An 18,701-nucleotide genomic window follows, 5' to 3' on the forward strand; every position below is an offset into this window, starting at 1 on the left:
ATCAGCACAATCAGGCTTTGAAGAGGTGAAAGGTTATATATAACAAGCAGTTTGTTACAGAGTCACCACGAGTAATAACGAGCCGGTATTGTGAGCACATATCCTGCTGTTCGTACTTGCCGTTGCTACGATAACAGAAACAAAACACCAGTTTAGGGTGTTTGCAGCTTCCGAGGATGTGGTTTATGTGCTGCTTGTGATAGTCGGATGACTGAAGATGGCTCCCTTCCAATCATTTTTGAATCTTTGTCTGTCTCTTAGAAACCCTTTTGTTGTGAATACTTGTAAGCATGTAAGTGATGACAATGGATTTTATTTTCCCAAAGCACAGAAAACATTCTGGATAATTTGAAATATATTCTTTGTTTATTTCTTTACCTGCACCTATTCACAGCGTCTGTGAGTACAAGTTCTGACTAATTGGACAGAGGGGGAGGCACTGTTTGAGCAGGGAAGGGAGGATAAACGAGCTTGAAAATAGGACATTTTGAAACAATCCCTGTAATTCTTAAATAAATTAACTGTCTTGAGACAGCATCTAAAATTAAACACCCATTATAGTAGCTGCTGAGCACAGACAGAAGGAAAGCATAGCCTCTGTTACGCTGCCTACCCTTTGCTCTCTGTTCTCGCTCATGAAAACCAAGAGGAAAAACAAAAATGCCATGACCCTTGTGAAAGGGATTTCTTTGCTTGACACATCATGTTTTAGCTTGCATTAAGTTCTGCTGCCATAACCTGTACTTATATTTATGTGGGTGGGTTTGCAGAAGGTGGTGTTCAGGGGATCCTGTGGCCACCACCCGACACTGCCTGGCATTCCACTCCCATGACCTCTCTCGATCTGAACTTCTGCCAACGGGGTCAGTCCTTTGCAATCAGTGAGTCATTCCGTGTGACACTGGCTGCTGCCACATGTGCCATGCGGCTCTGGGGGTCAGTGCCTGGACAACCTTGATCTCCAGGGAGAGAGGAGAATTAAGAACATGCTTGCGAGGAAACAGAGCAAGAAAGACATTTTTTCACAGCTGAAGTTTGGGGAAGTACCACTGCAGCTGCAACATCAAATCAAAAGGATGAATCTGAGAATTTCCTGTGAGAAAGTTAAAAAAAACCCCACCAACAAACAAGCCACATAACTTCTGTCACCTGTATGTCTGGGGAGCTTTGTCTGAAGCTATTCACCAAATACCACCATGGAGCAGTGATAAATTACAACACTGCATGTTCCTAGCATTATAGGGACTCCAGGATCCACGAGAAACTGGGCAAGAGGCAGTACCACTTTAAAATACCAGAGGCTGGCCTGATGCTTAAATGCACTGAGGTAGAGCTGTTCTGATGAGCCTAAAAATCCCACAGTCAGCTCTCAGTCTTAAAGCAGCAAAAGCACAAAGTTTTTGATTCACTCCATTCACTTGCATTTTAAGAAACTGGCACTACCTCCTATGATAAACGCCCTATATAATGTACACTTGGATCTTGCCACTCTGGATGGATGCAGGCAAATAAATTCTGTGCTCCTTCACTCTGAATGCTCGCTGCCTAGTCAGAAACACTGTTGTTGTCAGTGGGAAAGCAATTCATTCTGCTACAACTAGGCACTGTAATTCTCTGAGCTCCCTCTTCCAGCTTTCAGCTGCGAAACCTCTCTGCCAGCCTCCACTGCACCACACAGAAGGATAAAATTGTATCACAAAAGCATCTTTGAATGCAGTAGAAACGGGAGTGTGGTGTCTTGCAAAGTGTGTTCAAAGTATTTTGGTGTGACATTTCATGAAAGACACCCCCTAGAAAATGCAAACCTAAAAATACAGGTTGGAATCAATTGTAAAGGCTTTTAATAATTGTCCACTATAAAATTTACTGCACTGACATATAAGGACATACCATGCAAGGCATGCTGCTGTTAGCCCTGATGTGCTGAACGACAATTCCAAACTCCATTTACTTTGGTAAGAACTTCTGTAGGGAATGCAAAATGGAGAGGAAGGAGTATATCATGGCTCTAATTGTTAAAAACTAGAGCTTCCTCATTTCTTATTCCAGTATTGCTATTTAAGCTCTTCTGGTCAAGCAGATGAGTAATGACAATATGTGTTTTGCTTATTTCCCCTTTCAGACTTCCTAAAAATGTGCAGTTCTGTTGTTGGCAATATGGGTCAGAAACGTGTCCTCCAATGGTAAGACTTCCTGTGGAGATACAAACAGATTTACTAATCTGGCCACCATATCATATTTAGGGCTTGCCAACTCCACTACTGTGATAAGCAGAAGAATAGCACACACACCATCAAAGCCTCAAGACTAAGGAAAAAGATTAGCTTCCATTACAGGCACCTACTATCTACTCCTACTTAAAGGGGAACAAAGACCAAAGGAGGTAAGAAAATGATGATTTAGCACCTCTAGCACAACCCACTACTGAGGAAGGGCTATGAAGACACTGTGCTGAAATCAAGTGGAAAAAATGATACCATGGAAACTGAACAAAAATAATAATTTGCTGTTACATCTCTATCCTAGATCAGGAAGCCCTTAACCTGCAAATCATCAGATGCTCAGCTGGTGAAATCTCATCACATTTTTGCCTTATTATTTTCCTTACACATCTGTTTCCAGTCATTTTCAGAAAGAAAATCCTGCATTGGCTGAGTATCTGGCAGGACCAAACACACCTATTATGATATTTTCACTTTCTGCTCAAGGAGTGCTGATGGCATATACACATTTAAATGTTTGGCAAATCTGAGGATAAAGAAGAAGCAAATAGGAGATAATTAGCAGAGCCTCAGCAGTCTCTAAAGGAGGATGGCTGAATGCTGGAGCCATCAAAGGCGGCTCTGAAACAAAGACCTGCACGCTGGAGGCATCAGAGAAAGACACCCCCCCCCTCCGGAAAACACAGGGTGCAGATACTCCAAATCACAGAATCCTTAGGGTTGGAAGGGGCCGCTGGAGATCATCCAGCCCAACTCCCTGCCAAGTCAGGGTCACCTGGAGCAGGTGACACGGGAACGCGTCCAGGTGGGTTCTGAATGTCTCCAGAGAGGGAGACTCCACGACCTCCCTGGGCAGCCTGTCCCAGTGCTCTGCCACCCTCAATTTAAGAAGTTCTTCCTTATGCTGAGGTGGAACTCCCTGTGTTTTAGTCTATGGCCATTGCTCCTCCACCTGTCACTGGGGACCACCGAGAGTCTGGCACCGTCCTCTTAACACCTGCCTTTGAGGTATTTAAATGTGTTTATGAGATCCGCTCTCAATGATCCCTGAGACTGTGGAGTTCGAGTTCCTGCACCTTGGGAGCAAACCGAGGGCACTGCAGTGACATGGGACTGCCCTAGCCCCCTTCACTGGGATAAAATGGATATATGCAGTATCTCCTCCAATATGGATGTGAGGGCTGAACGGTGTAGGAAGAGCAAACCGCTGCACTGACACGCACTGCGAGCCCTGAGCGGCGTCTCGACCGCCTTTTGTCTCATTTCTTCCCCCACGGATCCGCAAAACCCGCGTTTCCCTCGTCCGCGAGCGTCCGTGCTCCGTGCCCGCAGTGCCCAGGTCGGGGCTCCCCCTGGCGACAGCGCTGCCCGGGCTGGGGACTCGCGGGACCAGCCAAGGCACGGTGCCCGGGCAGGGACAGCGGGGCAGCGCTGGAGTACTGTCCGCCGATTCCCGCGCCGCAATAATCGCAACATAACCCCCCAGCCCCGCTCCCGCCTCAGGGCGAAGCTTTTTGGGCGGGGCGGCGCCCCGTAGCCCGTTGCTATGGCAACAGGGGGCGTCAGAGAGCGCCTCGCCGGTGTCACGTGATCCAGCACGCGCGGCCCCACCTTCCTCCGCGCCGCCATCTTGGAAGTTGCGTCAAGATGGCGGCGCCGGCAGGTGAAAGCTCCGCCCCCCGCCTCTCGGCGCGATGACGTCATCTCGCTCCCACTGCCTGAACCCGGAAGTGCGTCTGCCCATTCTCGGGCGTGCGGGGCTGGCCCTGCTGAGCCCGGCTGAACTGTGCCCAGTCCGGCCCAGCTGAGCTGAGTCCACCCGATTCGAGCTTAGGCGAGTCCGCCTGAGCCGAGTCCAGCCTGGCCGAGCCCACCCGAGCCGAACAGAGCCGGGCCGAGCCGAGCCGAGTCTAGCCAAGCCTGTCCGAGCCCAGTCCACCCACGCCGGGCGGAGATGGCGGCGGGCGCGGCGGAGCTGCAGGGCAAGTACCAGAAGCTGGCCCAGGAGTACTCCAAGGTAGGAGGCAGCAGAGCCCAGACCGGGGCTGCCCTGGCGGTGCCGCCCCGCGGGGCCCGGAGCCCTCGGCGCTGGTTCCTGTGGCAGCGCGGGGGATTTGGGGCTCGGAGGTGCCTCCCGGGGAATGGGGCTCGGGCGGACCCGGGCGGGGCAGGTGCGGGTTTGGGTTTGCAGGTACCGAGGGAACACGGCGAGGAGCGGAGTGGCTTCGGCTGCAAAACATCCTGGAATACAAATAGCGGGCTCGGCTGTGCCAGGGAAGCGAAACTGGCGGTGTTTTCCATTGTTCTGCACTTTCCAGTTGGGCGCGAGACTCGGTCTTGGTCTTGTATCTCAGCCGTGTGAGTTGGCTGTGATGGAAGTGGGAGTTCAGCGGTGTCAGTGGTGTTTGCAGTGTCTTGGAAGCGAGGGCACTGGATTCCACACTTGCGTGTCTGTTCCCATTCCTCTGCCCCAGCCAGGTGACTTTGCATCCTGTTTCTGGTGCCGCTTAACACAGTGTTTGCACAGATTTACAGCTCACGGTGGAGAATGCCTTCCCTTTCCAAGGTGCCTGAGATGCTTTTTAAAATAGCAGAGCTCTTCATTCTTTCTTCTTCGCTAAAAGGAAGAGGAGATGGTTTTGAATGGCACGATCCTTCAACAGCCTTAGGGAGGAAAGCATCATTGGCTAGTCCAGCATCAGGGTGATTGGCACAAGGCACTTGACTGTATATGCTGCAGAACCATGTGTCTTTAAATACTATTCTTCTTGAAAATGCTGTTAAAACCCCCTGTATCCAGTCTAAATTGCTCACGGGTACTTATTTTTCTAATGTTTCCACAAAATCATTTTAAGAAAACTGAATTCACTGTGGGCTTTGTAGGTCACAGAGTTCCTATTTCTTGTTGCTTTATACAGTGGCTCTGCTATGCCTTGGAAATTAATGGTGGCTGAGGATAAGGTGATTGAGGGATTTTGCTGCTTGATTCCTGAATGAAACTTCAAAATGCGGACTTCTGACTATATAAATGTTCCAGCTGCTGGATCCTCTTTCTTTTAGTACCATGGCACCCAAAAGCTTTCTTTGACCTTCTTTATGCTCTTCTCAGCCTGGGATGTTTCACTGGTTCTTTGCGGGAACTACTTTTTTCATCTCATCCCGTTTCTTGTGCAACATGAATCGTCGTGGGAGTCCCCTCTGCAGACACCTCTTCTCTGCGTGTACATGGTCAGTTGTTCAGTTGGCTGCTTGTTGTGTGCAGGTGGAAACAGAGAGTAGCTTTGGGAAGCTGTTTGCCTGTTCACTTGGGAAGAGCTTGACAGACTCAAGGAGTGCCCGGGAAAGTACCTGCCGTTGGATTGCTTTCCCTCCCGGTTCGCAGAGCAGTCCAGGAGAAGGATGAGGTGAAGAAGAGACTCTGAAAACACACAAATTGCAGCTTCTGGCTCTCTCCTGCAGCTCTCATGAAGGAGCAGTGAAAAGGCTCTTTCAGTTTGTGGCAGCCTGTGGTGGGGCACGGCTTGGGTATCCATGAGGGGTTCATCCACTGCACCTGACATAGTCCTGCAGTAGTAACTGTGGCAGAAAAACAGGTGTGGAAAACTACTGCACTGCTTTTTCTTGCTGGGGAAACCCTGTGCTTGGAAGCCTTTCTGTGGTGCTCTTGGCAGTTTCTTCTCTTGCCTTTGTGATGCCTGAGAGCACAGTGGGAGTACTACAGGGGAAAGGCCTGTGCTTGGCAATGCCAGCTGACTTCTGACCTTCAAATACAGTCAGTCATCAGACTGGAACCATTAGCTGTTGCTGTTTTGCATTGAATCCTGCCTGTTATGCATCTGACAGGGATATTCCCAAACACTGTACAAACCCTTTTAATTAATATCTGCAACAGCTGGACTCAGACATGTCAAATGAATACAAACTGTCATTGAAGATACCAAGATTCAAGCAATTATCAAGGAATAGGAAGATGGAACTGTGGGTATCCTCATTGCTGCAGGGTAGAGGTACTCTGTGAAGTGACTAGGAAATAGATTTCTTGAGTATCACTTTTCACTGCAGTGATTTTAGCTCAGATTTGTGGACTATATAAATAAGTCTTAGAGGGCTTTTCTTTCTATGCTTTTTATGCATTTTCATGTCAGGCTTGTGATCTGTCAGGCAGATCATCTCTGGATGAACTGCTGCCACAGGTAATAAGTATTTTTGCATTAGAGTATAGTTAAGCTCCTCTTGAATTGATACAGATATTGACTTTGTGAGCCCTGCTTACGTTCCAGAACTGGTTATGAGCAGTTCTGGGGAGAAGAGGGGAGAGACAGGAATAACACTGAATATGACCAAGAACTTGAGTAGTCAAGGAAGAAGTTGCAGATTTTCCATATGTATTCACTGTTCTTCAAGCCTTCACTATATTTAAGTTAAATTATCCTCAAAGGTATTTATTGAGTAAGAATTATGATCTATTTGACCAAAATATTCAAGTGGTAAAGTAACTTCCTGTTTTTTGGCAATTAAGGATATGAATTGGGTAATTTTTTTCCAACCTGATACCACTAGTATCTACCTGAAAAGAATACTTGAAAAAGCATTCATATCTGATGCTCTCCTGAGAGAATACTCAGATGCTCTATGAATAGCTCTTATTTATTCCATTGTCTCGCATAGTTACTGGCATCTCTTATTTTTCAGCTTCGAGCTCAGAACCAAGTACTGAAAAAAGGAGTTGTAGATGAGCAAGCAAACTCTGCTTCACTGAAGGTAATCTCTAAAACCTGCTCATGTCAGATGTATGAAGCTGTGACAAAATAGGTAAACAGGAGTACTTTTTACTCAAAATTATTGTAATTAAGAGAATAAAGAAGGAACTTGATTTACGAGAAGAATTTCTTAGCAGCTAGTCTTTATTGTTCTCTGTAAGTACTGACTTTGTAAAAGTGGAAGGTTGCTTCTTGATTAGCCTATAGAATGAAGTACCTACTTGAATGTGGGCAGCTCGAGGAAGTGAAATCTGTTTTTTAGTTTAAAAATGATACTTTTTTGCCTCTTTTTATAATTTGTTCTCTTTTTTAATGTGTTTTAATTTGTTCTCTTTTTATTAAAAGCGAGTGTGAAAGTTTTAAAATTAAATTTTTTGGTCATTCAGGAGCAATTGAAGATGAAGGATCAATCACTGAGAAAGCTGCAACAAGAAATGGACAGCTTAACGTTTAGAAATCAGCAGCTTGCCAAACGGGTGGAGTTACTTCAAGATGAACTTGCATTAAGTGAAGCCAGGGGCAAAAAGAGCAAGGTATGTGCTAAAGGCAAAAAATCTTGCTTAGCAGGTGTCTGCTCCTCACCTGTCAATGCTTTATCCTTTAGTGAGAATATCCATAAAACAGGTATTGATACATATAATATATGCTAAGTAGTTCTCTGTTCTTCTAGTCTGTCATCTGACACTGAATTGCTATATCCCTTTTTGGATATTTATTAAGTGTTCAAACAGCTGGGAAATATCTTGGAGCTCTGTGATCAGTCAGCTGCTATGAAGAAAGCTGATCACTCATTTCATATTCCTACCTCCTTGCTTTCTAATTTTGATGTTGGTGATTAACTCTTCAGTCTGTGATTTTAGTTTGTAAATCTTGTCAGGTGCTCTGAAATCTCAATTTTTAGCTAGTATTCCTTATGTTATTTCAAAATGACAGAGCAATTTCAGTACTGCGATCATTCTCTGCTAAAATGCTTGCTGATTAAACCTGCTAATACCATATTCTAAGGTCAGCTGTGCCTTCTGTAGGTAACAGCACAATTCCAGGTGTGGTGTGCTTGGACTTAACTAGTTCTCAAGCACCTCTTGTTACCTTCCTTATGAGGAAACCCCTCTTAATTACTGTCATCTTTTCTTTTTGGTTAGTTCTCAATATGCTGTAGCTATCAAACCTGACATTAAAGAAATCATTCAACTTATTAGTAATACAGTCATCGTTGTTACTTTTTCCCTAAACTCTTGTCCATTTTTCTGCTCTCCAATTCCTTGACAGGCATAGTACTTCTGACTGCATTATTCATGCACTGTAGTAGGTCGTTCTTCTAAATGCAGTTTGACCCTTCAGTTCTTTTATTTCATATTATGTAAATCATTGTTTCACTAGAAGTGTTTCCAAATTTTGAAGGGCATCAGCCTATCCTGAGTAGCTTTGCAAACCATTGCCACTGAGTTTCTTTCCTGTTCAACTGTCAGAATGCACAGCTTTATTTCTTTTTTTTTTAAGAAGTATACTATCTTTTAAATATTTTCTCTTTAGTTTTACCTATAGGTTCTCACAAAGTACGTACACACTAAATTCCATGTCACTCTTATTTTGGTGACTTGTCATCAGGAACCATGTAAATCACATCTAAAATTAATTAGATTAAGATTCAGATAGATAATCTGTGTCAGAGTGCACTGCTTGTAGAAGGAGGAGAACATGTGCCCATATCTCAGGTGTAGTTCACAGGCTGGCACCAAATGCAGATGTGGCTTAGCTGACCTGTCTGTCCTGAGCACTTGAAGTTTGGTGTTAAGTTTAAATGTGAGGAGCCTCCCTTTTTTTTTTGGTGATGATACTGCCATTCTTCATCAGTGTGGTAAAGCAGAGCAGCACCATGGGACTCACTTGGTGGTCTCTGAGTCTTTTGGATTAAATGGGTGAAAAATGAGGAGACAGTTGGCAGAGAGATGTCTGTATTCTCAGGGTAGTTGGTGGGCAGGGAAGACCCTGTGCTTTCCAGTGCCACTTTGTGCTGTAGCCTGCTGAGACCAGCCTGGCTCACACCTGGACACTTGCTGGAGGCAGATGTGCCTCACACACAGCTGCCAAACCAAATGAGTCTGTGTGCATAGGGTTTTGTGTTACTGACTGCATGGGTATTCCAATGAATTCAGATGGGCAGCTGCCCGTAGGACTGGTTTCGTTGTGTGAATGTGACATCTGAGTAGGGGCTTTCCCCAGTCAGTGTTGTACCACTGTACAGTAACAATGGTGTGAAGGGAAGAGTGCTGCTTTTAGGCTTGTGCTGTGTCCAATATGCCTACCTTTATTAGTCAATAATAATATTAGTCAATGTAAGCAGAGTATATGCTCATGTGGCTCTTTTGGTATGTGGGAATGTTCTCACATACCTGGGGATGGGCTTTGGGATGTCCCCAGAGAAAATGAGGGCATTTTCTTTCTTCTAGAAAAGTGTAGAATCCTCATCTCAGTTGAGTCAAGAACAGAAAAGTGTCTTCAATGAAGATCTTCAGAAGAAAATAGAAGAGAATGAACGACTACATATACTGGTGAGTGAAGCTTTTTTTAGCCTTTTTTTCCGTTGGAAAACTGGTCACACAAAGAAAATTAGGGAAAATAAAATGCTGTCTGAAAACTATTGGTTTTAGAGGCTTAGTTCTATGCAAAACAGTAGATTAGATCAGATAACTTGTTTATAAAGATGTTCACTGGGCAAGTTAAAAAATATTTTGACTTCAGATTCTTAAGACAGTATGTGGAGTCATTCACATAATACATATTTTCTCATTTAGATTTTTAACTTTTTGGTGACAGCTACTGTACTGAAAATAGGCTGGTGCTGGGTGGAAATTCATTATTAATTCGCTAACTGTTTCAGAGTTGCTTTAAAGTTGAAGATATTTTCTGCAAGTTGCTATAATTAAGTCAGGAATTACTTTACCAAAATGGAATGCATTTCACTTTAGAAAACTTGAAAAAAACCTTATGGCTCAAATTCAGTTTTTCAGGTGTCTGCTATTAGTCAGCAATATATTTAAGGAGTACTTGGTAGTACTACAAAACTTTGTTTTTATTAAACTACTTTGTTCCTGAATCATTTCTCTGTAAATAAAATAAAATTTCTATTTGTCTGAAACCTAGCAATTATTAACCTGAACTGGCTAATGAGGTCAGTGTAACTCACAGGACTGGATTCAACAGTAAAATGAAGCTTTCCTAAGAACTTTGCTTTTCTTCCTTTAGTTCTTTGAAGCAGATGAGCAGCACAAACGTTTGGAAGCAGAGCTGAGAACTAGACTTGAGGTTTTGGAAACTGATGCTGCCCAGCACCAAGCTGTGGTGGACAGTTTAACGAAGAAATACACAGATACCATAGAAAAGCTGCAGAATGATAAAGCCAAATTAGAAGTAAGGAGCTTTTCCTCTTACTTGCAAGTTTGAAAAATTTTGAAATGCAATGTCTTACTGTGTCAGTACTTACATTGTGAGATTATCTTCTTGCATAAAGATCAAGTCTCAGACACTAGAAAGAGAAGCTAAGGACTGCAGGCTTCGAACTGAAGAATGGTAAGTGTTTTTATTTAATATAATGAAAATATGATTGAAAAAAATAACTGCTGTAAAACATTAACTGGGTTATTTTTAGTAATTATTTTTAATCATTTTAATAATACCTTTTAAAAAAGGGGGAGAAAAAAAGACTCTGATAAAACTCAAATGATAGTATGAAGACAAGCCTGACCTGTGCAGGTCAAACCCCTCTTTCTTTAGCTGTGTATGGAATGAGACAATTCCACAAATTTTGCTTTCATTAGTAGCAGTTTTGTCTCCAGGCTATTTTAAATAGCAATGATGTTGATGAAGGCTTGAAAAATTTATTTGTAATGGAAAGCTATAGAAATTAAAGAACTTGAATGAAACAAAGATCTGTGAGTTTGTAAAAACTGCTTCTAAAAACAAAGCTTGGTTAAGGTACACTCAGATAACCGACTGAAATGATTTAAAAAATCCCCCTCCACTGCAAAAGCTTCTTGAACAATTGTTTTTGCTTCAGACATAACATTCTCAGCTAGAACACTTCAGAGTTTTTGTTGAAGAATTATATTGTTAGTTTTGGAATACTTTCATTGTCTTGAACGCAAGTTGTAGAAAATGGGAAGTTGAGGACTGTGGGCCAAATCAAATTAGGGTGCATTTCTCTGAAGTTCATTTTTAAGGTGCATTTTATATGCGCAGTATAGTTTTTTAACGTAATGAGTAAGATGCATAGTGAATTTTCAGATGCAGAGTTCCTTCTTTCACCTGGTAACCTCGAAGTATGTATTTTAATTATTTTGATAGATCCGAAGATACTTGAATCCAATAACTCTCCTCTAATACACGTCAGGGTTTCACTAAAAATCACTTGCGAAAGAGGATGAAAGCTGTGTTTTGCTGCTGTTTGCTTTTTTGTGGTGTTTGAAAAACTGTAGTCTTAATCTGCTACTATTCAGCTCAGACCTTGTCTATCACATTCTGTGATGACTGGGTAGTTAATGTCATTGTAAAAAATTGTCCCTACTATTTAAGAAGCGAGGCTTTTAAAAATAATAAAACCTGACACTTCTTAATTTTAAACACTGAAATCAGTATCTATTGAGCACATGACAGAATATGTCTTTGAGAATACTGCTCTTCTGTTTTCCCCACTCTTTCAGGGGAAGGGATCCATTTGCCTCTGACACCCACTCTTTCTTCAGAAAAGCCAGGGGATATGAGACTTGACAGCCTGCATGCCTTGAGAATTTAAGGGCAGAATATAAAACAAAACATATCAAACTACTTGTTTATCGTTCCTTTATAGAACAAAAAGGAAATATCTGTACATTTGCAGTTTGTCTTTATTTTCTATCATGCCCAATGCTACTGCAGTACATGCTGTACCGTTTCTCTGCAATTTTGGAGCTGCTTTCCAAGAAAAATCATAGAATCATAGAATCGATTGGGTTGGAAAAGACCTCCGAGATCATCGAGTCCAACCCTTGGTCCAAATCCAGTCCATTTACTAGATCATGGCACTCAGTGCCACGTCCAATCTGCGTTTAAAAATCTCCAGGGATGGTGAATCCACCACCTCCCTGGGCAGCCCATTCCAATGCCTAATCACTCTCTCTGTAAAGAATTTTCTCCTGATATCCAACTTAAATTTCCCCTGGCAGAGCTTAAGCCCATGCCCCCTTGTCCTATTGCTGAGTGCCTGAGAGAAGAGACCAACCCCCACCTGGCTAGAACTTCCCTTCAGGTAGTTATAGACGGTGATGAGGTCACCTCTGAGCCTCCTCTTCTCCAGCCTAAACAACCCCAGCTCCCTCAGCCTCTCCCCATAGGACTTATGCTCCAGTCCCTTCACCAGCCTTGTTGCTCTTCTCTGGACCCGCTCCAGCACCTCAATATCCGTCCTGAACTGAGGGGCCCAGAACTGAACACAATACTCAAGGTGTGGCCTCACCAACGCAGAGTACAGGGGAAGGATCACTTCCCTGCTCCTGCTGGCCACGCTATTTTTGATACAGGACAAGATCCCATTGGCCTTCTTGGCCACCTGGGCACACTGTTGGCTCATGTTGAGCTTCCTGTCAATTAGTACCCCCAGGTCCCTTTCTGCCTGGCTGCTTTCCAGCCACTCTGTGCCCAGCCTGTAGCGCTGCAGGGGGTTGTTGTGGCCAAAGTGCAGGACCCGGCACTTGGCTTTATTGAACTTCATCCCATTGGAATCAGCCCATCTCTCAAGTCTATCCAGATCCCTCTGCAGAGCCCTCCTGCCTTCCAGCAGGTCGACACTCCTCCCAGTTTGGTGTCATCAGCAAATTTGCTGATGATGGACTCAATCCCCTCATCTAAATCATCAATAAAGATATTAAACAGGACTGGACCCAACACAGACCCCTGGGGAACACCACTGGTGACCGGCTGCCAGCTGGATGCAGCTCCATTCACCAGCACTCTCTGGGCCCGACCCTCCAGCCAGCTCCTAATCCAGGAGAGGGTACACTTGTCCAAGCCATGGGCTACCAGCTTTTCCAGGAGTATATTATGGGAGACGGTGTCAAAGGCCTTGCTGAAGTCCAGATAGACCACATCCACAGCCTTCCCCTCATCCACCAGGTGGGTCACCTGATCGTAAAAAGAGATCAGGTTGGTCAGACAGGACCTGCCCCTCCTAAGCCCCTGCTGGCTGGGTCTGATCCCTTGTCCATCCTGAAGGTGCTGTGTGATTGCACTCAGGATGATCTGCTCCATAACCCTGTTTCTTAATGTGCATGAGCTACTTATTGGCTAGTTTCTTCATATCTTGCTTGTCTATTTTGGATTATTTTTCCATGTTAGTCCTGATAAATTTCTGTGTATCAAATGTTGTAAAAAAGGAAAAAACTGTCGCTTTGACACCTTCCCCCCACCCTCCACTATATGTGCAGGAGTTCTAGATGTCAAACGGGAAGCAAAACAGTGAAGAATTTGGGGGCCTAAGTTGGGTAAGGTGTGGAATTTAGAATCAATATGCAGTGATCTTTGTTGACATATGTGTATAATGCTGGGATATGTTACTCTTCCTCTCAGGAATCTAATTATATTAGTAATCTTAATTACTTAGGTTCACATCTATATACAAAGTCAAATACAAGTGAAGCAGATCTAGAGAAAAATCACTTTAGAATGCATAAGAAGCATAATTGCCAAGTCTTGTCAGAAGAGGCTGTGTCGTGGCAGTGTTTAAATATGGGATTTTAAAGGGCTTGTTATGTATTTCAAATAGTGATGTGACATAGTTAACTGAATTATTGACAACTCATTGCCTGCATATCAGAATACCACATTTGATACATAGTAACTTAATTTGAAGGCCCTTTTACATTCCCACTCAAATTCTAGTAGAAAAGAATGCCTTCATATAGTTTATATAATATTTGCAGAATAGGAAAACAAGGTAAATTTTAACTCTGAAGTAAGTTGAGCTTCTCAAGAATGGAACTTCTGATTTACAAGTTTATTGCATCTTTCACTACATTTGTTAGGGATTAGAATAGAATGTCATTTATTAAATATGACAGAAAGGAGGACAAATAAGTCCTACTTTATTATTCCTGTCTAATGTCTAGAAGGAGACAGATACCTATACGCTCAAGGTATGCTTATGGTGAGATATGGTGTTGGTGAACAGATTAAATTTTAAAGGTTTACTCTGTGTGTGTGTGTGGTTTTTCGTTTGTGTCTTTGTTATTTAGCCAGCAACAGCTAAAGAATCTTCAAGCAGCTTTGGGCAGTAGACTGGAAGAATCACTATGCATAATTAATGAAAAAGTACCTTTTAATGACACAAGTACGTATTGCCTTGGTCTGGGTTTCTTGTTTGATTTTTGGGTATCCATCTGGAGGAAGTACACCTTATGAATTAAACTGTATTAGCTGTAAGAAATGTTGGACATCTGAACAGACACTTGGAGGTAACTGTAGTAAGTATTCACAATACTTGTCATAGTCTTGCTTAGTAATCCGAAAATGTTAAGCTTTTATATATAACAATGGAAATATATATAACAATGGAAATAACAGTATCTAATATATAAATAACAATGGAAATTAAAACTTTTGAAGGCTTTTAAGTAATTTGCCACTTCTCTTGCTTAGAGTTAACAGAATATTGCAGAAGATAAAGGAACACTGTCAATTTAATGGTTTCTCTGTAAAAAATAATACTCTTTGAGATGAGTAACTATTTTTGGCAGGGTATATTCTCAAGTTGGAGCAAGGTGGGGATAAACTGGTGGTTGCAGAGGTGTTGACTTAGAGGCATTGGATCAACAGTGATCTGTACTTAGTGGGAAGTTTGTCAGTGTGTCTCATGTTTGATCAGGGAACACCCAGACTAGTTCTTATCTGTAGTTTGTCTCAGACTTGTTTGTCTTTTCAAGGAAAAATGCCCTTTGAATTTGGGGATTTTTACCTGAAGCAGTGCTTCCTTTCCAACTGCTGCTAGAAAAACTGAAGTGCAGAGGATACCATGAATTTAGGAATGCTCAGCCTTTGCATTGCTGTGGTGCAAGGATGGGTTAGTATATGCCAGATCAGTGCTGTGCACTGTGTGCTTTCTAAATAGCTGAGTGCAAGGTCAGGCAGGCACTACCTGCACTCTTCTGGCAGAGACACCAGGAAGACCTGGAATAGTGGAAAAAGCTGAAAGTAGCGAAGAAGGAGCAGAGAAGTGAAAACAGGCTTTTGACTTTCCTGTATATTTTGCTGGTAGGTTTTTGCATTTTTCATTCAGTATAAAACTTGATGATGTTTTAAATAGCCTTGGGTTCTCTAAAAGCTGATCTGGCAGGTGCTACAGGGGTGAGCCTTCCAAGTTCTCCACTGGATTGGCAATCCAGTGAGTCTTGGCTTAGGAACACCAGATCATCTTCTCTTTAGAAAATATTGACACCCATAGAGCACGTCATGCTGAGGTGTTGGTGCCTTGAATTGATATCCTTCTCACTTCTTTCACAAAGGTCACCTTGCCTGGCATCTACTGCCTGTTTCTATTTCTCTGGCTTCTTTAGCTCCATTTTTTTTTTTAAATAGGTAGTTATCATATAATAGTAGCAAATAATAACTTTGATGCAAATAATTTATCTGCTCACTGAGCTGCTGTAGCATAATGTTTTTGCTTGTGTAGAAAACACTACAAATAGTGGACAGATCTTTAGTGATGGAAGTTGGGAGATGTTTGTTTGCTGTGGATTCCAGCTGTCTTCCTATAGGCTCTGTAGTTGGCTTTAAGTGTAACTACCAGCTGACTAGTTTCAGTAACAATCAAATGACTTCTCGACTGCTAAGCATGATTTCCAGAGTAGAAGGATTTGGTAATTTTGGACAGAGTTTTTTTGCCCTCTGAATATAACTACCTCTTCCCATGTGAATGACAGAAAAGGAATAAAAAGCTGCAAGTTTCCTTTGAGTGCAAATTTTAAACTGAAATAGTTGTTCAATTTAATTGAGGATGAATGTGATCCCTTTTAAAATCTATAAGACTTCGTAAGCTTTTCTCTAGGTACAAATATCCCTCTCTCTTTAAAAATTGTGCCTGCTTGTAGTCGAATAATCAGTCTGGTTACTTCATGACTGGAGCAGAATGCTGAAATACATGGAGAATACATCTTAGTCTGAATTATCAACACATCAAGTATATACAGAAGCTTTTTTAAAAAAATGTTCAAACCATTAAAAAATTAGTCTTACTTGACACTCCCTGGAATGTAATTGAGATGTGAAGATAACCTTGAATTCCTTAAGTGTAATTTCTTTTAAAAGATTTTTTTACTCTTGTTTGTCATGACTACTGTTCTTTGTACAAGAGGATTCTGCTCTTAGCTGTCAAATTCAGGACGTTCAGATGATTAAATTTGACTTACTGCTTTCTCTCCACTTAGTCACAGAAACAGTTCTTAAGTGGGAATATTTAGGCCTACCTTATTGAAGTCAATTGTTTGTATCTCTTTAGTTAATATTGCTTACATGAACTGTAAGATTACTGCAATGAAATTTTATTTTTTTTAAAAAATCACTGTTTACCAATAAGTGTCTCTCAAAAACCCCCACAATTTAATAAGTGCAAACTCAATTTTTGTCCTGTAGGATCTAATCGATACAATGCTCTGAATGTACCGTTACACAACAGAAGATATCAGGTAAGCACTTTTCATATATAACTTTCTACACAGATACTGAAATAAACTCAGTCATTTTAGTGACTGAAACAAAAGAAGATAGCCTACCTTACAGCTATAATGACATTCTAAGGGCTTTTCTGTTCACAGAGCCTCTGCACTTTTCCAAAGGTAGTGGATATTGTTCTTATGTCAAGGAGTCAAGTTGTCTGCTTACCTCACTAGAGCTAATCCATTGATTTTTGGCTCATGATCACTGTAGGTATTAACTCAGATACCCCTTTCTAAAAAGAATGGCAAAAAGGTCTAATACCCATGTCTTACTAAAGTTATATGAAATATCTTTTACTATGTCACAGAATCACAGAATCAACCAGGTTGGAAAAGACCTCTGAGATCATCGAGTCCAACTTATGACCCAACACCATGCTGTCAACTAGACCATGGCACTAAGTGCCATATCCAGTCTCTTCTTAAATACCTCCAAGGATGGTGACTCCACCACCTCCCTGGGCAGCCCATTCCAATGTCTGATCACTCTCTCTGTAAAGAATTTAATTCTGATGTCTAACCTAAACCTCCCCTGGCACAGCTTAAGACTGTGCCCTCTTGTCCTACTGCTGGTTGCCTGGGAAAACAGACTGACCCCCACCTCACTCCAACCTCCTTTCAGGGAATTGTAGAGAGTGATGAGGTCTCCCCTGAGCCTCCTCTTCTCCAGGCTAAACAACCCCAGCTCCCTCAGCCGCTCCTCATAGGACTTGTGCTCCAGTCCCTTCACCAGCCTTGTCGCCCTTCTCTGGACCTGCTCCAGCACCTCAATATCCTTCCTGAACTGAGGGGCCCAGAACTGGACACAGCACTCAAGGTGTGGCCTAACTAGTGCCGAGTACAGGGGAAGGATCACTTCCCTGGTCTTGCTGGCCACACTGTTCCTGATCCAGGCCAGGATGCCATTGGCCTTCTTGGCCACCTGGGCACACTGCTGGCTCATGTTCAGCTTCCTGTCAATCCAAACTTCCAGGTCCCTCTCAGTCTGGCTGCTCTCCAGCCACTCTGTGCCCAGCCTGTAGCACTGCAGGGTGTTGTTGTGGCCAAAGTGCAGGACCCGTCATTTGATCTTGTTAAACATCATACCATTGGATTCAGCCCATTTATCCAGCCTGTCCAGGTCCCTCTGCAGAGCCCTCCTACCCTGCAGCAGATTGACACTCCCCCCCAACTTGGTGTCATCTGCAAATTTGCTAATGGTACACTCAATCCCCTCATCCAGATCATCAGTAAAGATATTAAACAGGACTGGGCCCAACACTGATTCCAGGGGGACACCACTAGTGACCAGCTGCCAACTGGATGCAGCCCCATTCCCTACCACTCTCTGGGCCCGGCCCTCCAGCCAGTTCCTAACCCAGCACAGAGTGCCCCTGTCCAAACTGTGGGCTACCAGCTTTTTCAGGAGCATGCTGTGGGAGACGGTGTCAAAGGCTTTGCTGAAGTCCAGGTAGACACATCCACAGCCTTCCCCTCATCCACCAGGCGGGTCACCAGATCATAAAAGGAGATCAGGTTGGTCAGACAGGACCTGCCCTTCTTAAAGCTGTGCTGGCTGGGTCTGATGTCTTGTCCATCCTGCAGATGCTGTGTGATTGCACTTAGGATGATCTGCTCCATAACCTTGCCAGGCACCAAGGTCAGGCTGACGGGCCTGTAGTTTCCTGGATCTTCCTTCCAGCCCTTTTTGTGGATGGGCATCACATTAGTAAGCTTCCAATCATCTGGGACCTCCCCAGTGAGCCAGAACTGTTGGTAGATGATGGAGAAGCTCTTGGTGAGCTTTTCTGCCAGTTCCCTCATCACTCTAGGATGGATCCCGTCTGGTCCCATAGACTTGTAAGGATCCGAGTCTAGCAGGTCACTAACTTCTTCCTGCTGGATATTGGGGCTATTCAGCTCCCCATCACTATCTATCAGCCCAGGAAGCCAGTTGTCCCGAGATTAACCTGTCTTCTTGTAAAAACTGAGGCAAAGAA

The 18,701-nt window shown here is 43.2% G+C and overlaps 1 protein-coding gene across 1 annotated transcript in view; it reads left to right on the forward strand.

Moving 5' to 3' along the window:
• The first annotated feature begins 3,992 nt into the window (after positions 1-3,992).
• Positions 3,993-18,701, forward strand: part of PPP1R21 (protein phosphatase 1 regulatory subunit 21) — a 37,458-nt gene continuing 22,749 nt past the window's right edge. Inside the window, exons 1-8 of the mRNA XM_027710812.2 lie at positions 3,993-4,239; positions 6,915-6,983; positions 7,369-7,515; positions 9,433-9,534; positions 10,229-10,393; positions 10,494-10,552; positions 14,248-14,342; positions 16,640-16,692. Coding sequence (XP_027566613.1) covers positions 4,177-4,239; positions 6,915-6,983; positions 7,369-7,515; positions 9,433-9,534; positions 10,229-10,393; positions 10,494-10,552; positions 14,248-14,342; positions 16,640-16,692 — 753 coding nt within the window. The 5' untranslated portion in view covers positions 3,993-4,176. The remainder of the gene's footprint in view (positions 4,240-6,914; positions 6,984-7,368; positions 7,516-9,432; positions 9,535-10,228; positions 10,394-10,493; positions 10,553-14,247; positions 14,343-16,639; positions 16,693-18,701) is intronic.

Source organism: Pipra filicauda, unplaced genomic scaffold (assembly GCF_003945595.2).
Source record: "Pipra filicauda isolate LSUMZ 115617 unplaced genomic scaffold, ASM394559v2 scaffold143_size2779998_pilon, whole genome shotgun sequence".
NCBI lineage: Eukaryota > Metazoa > Chordata > Aves > Passeriformes > Pipridae > Pipra > Pipra filicauda.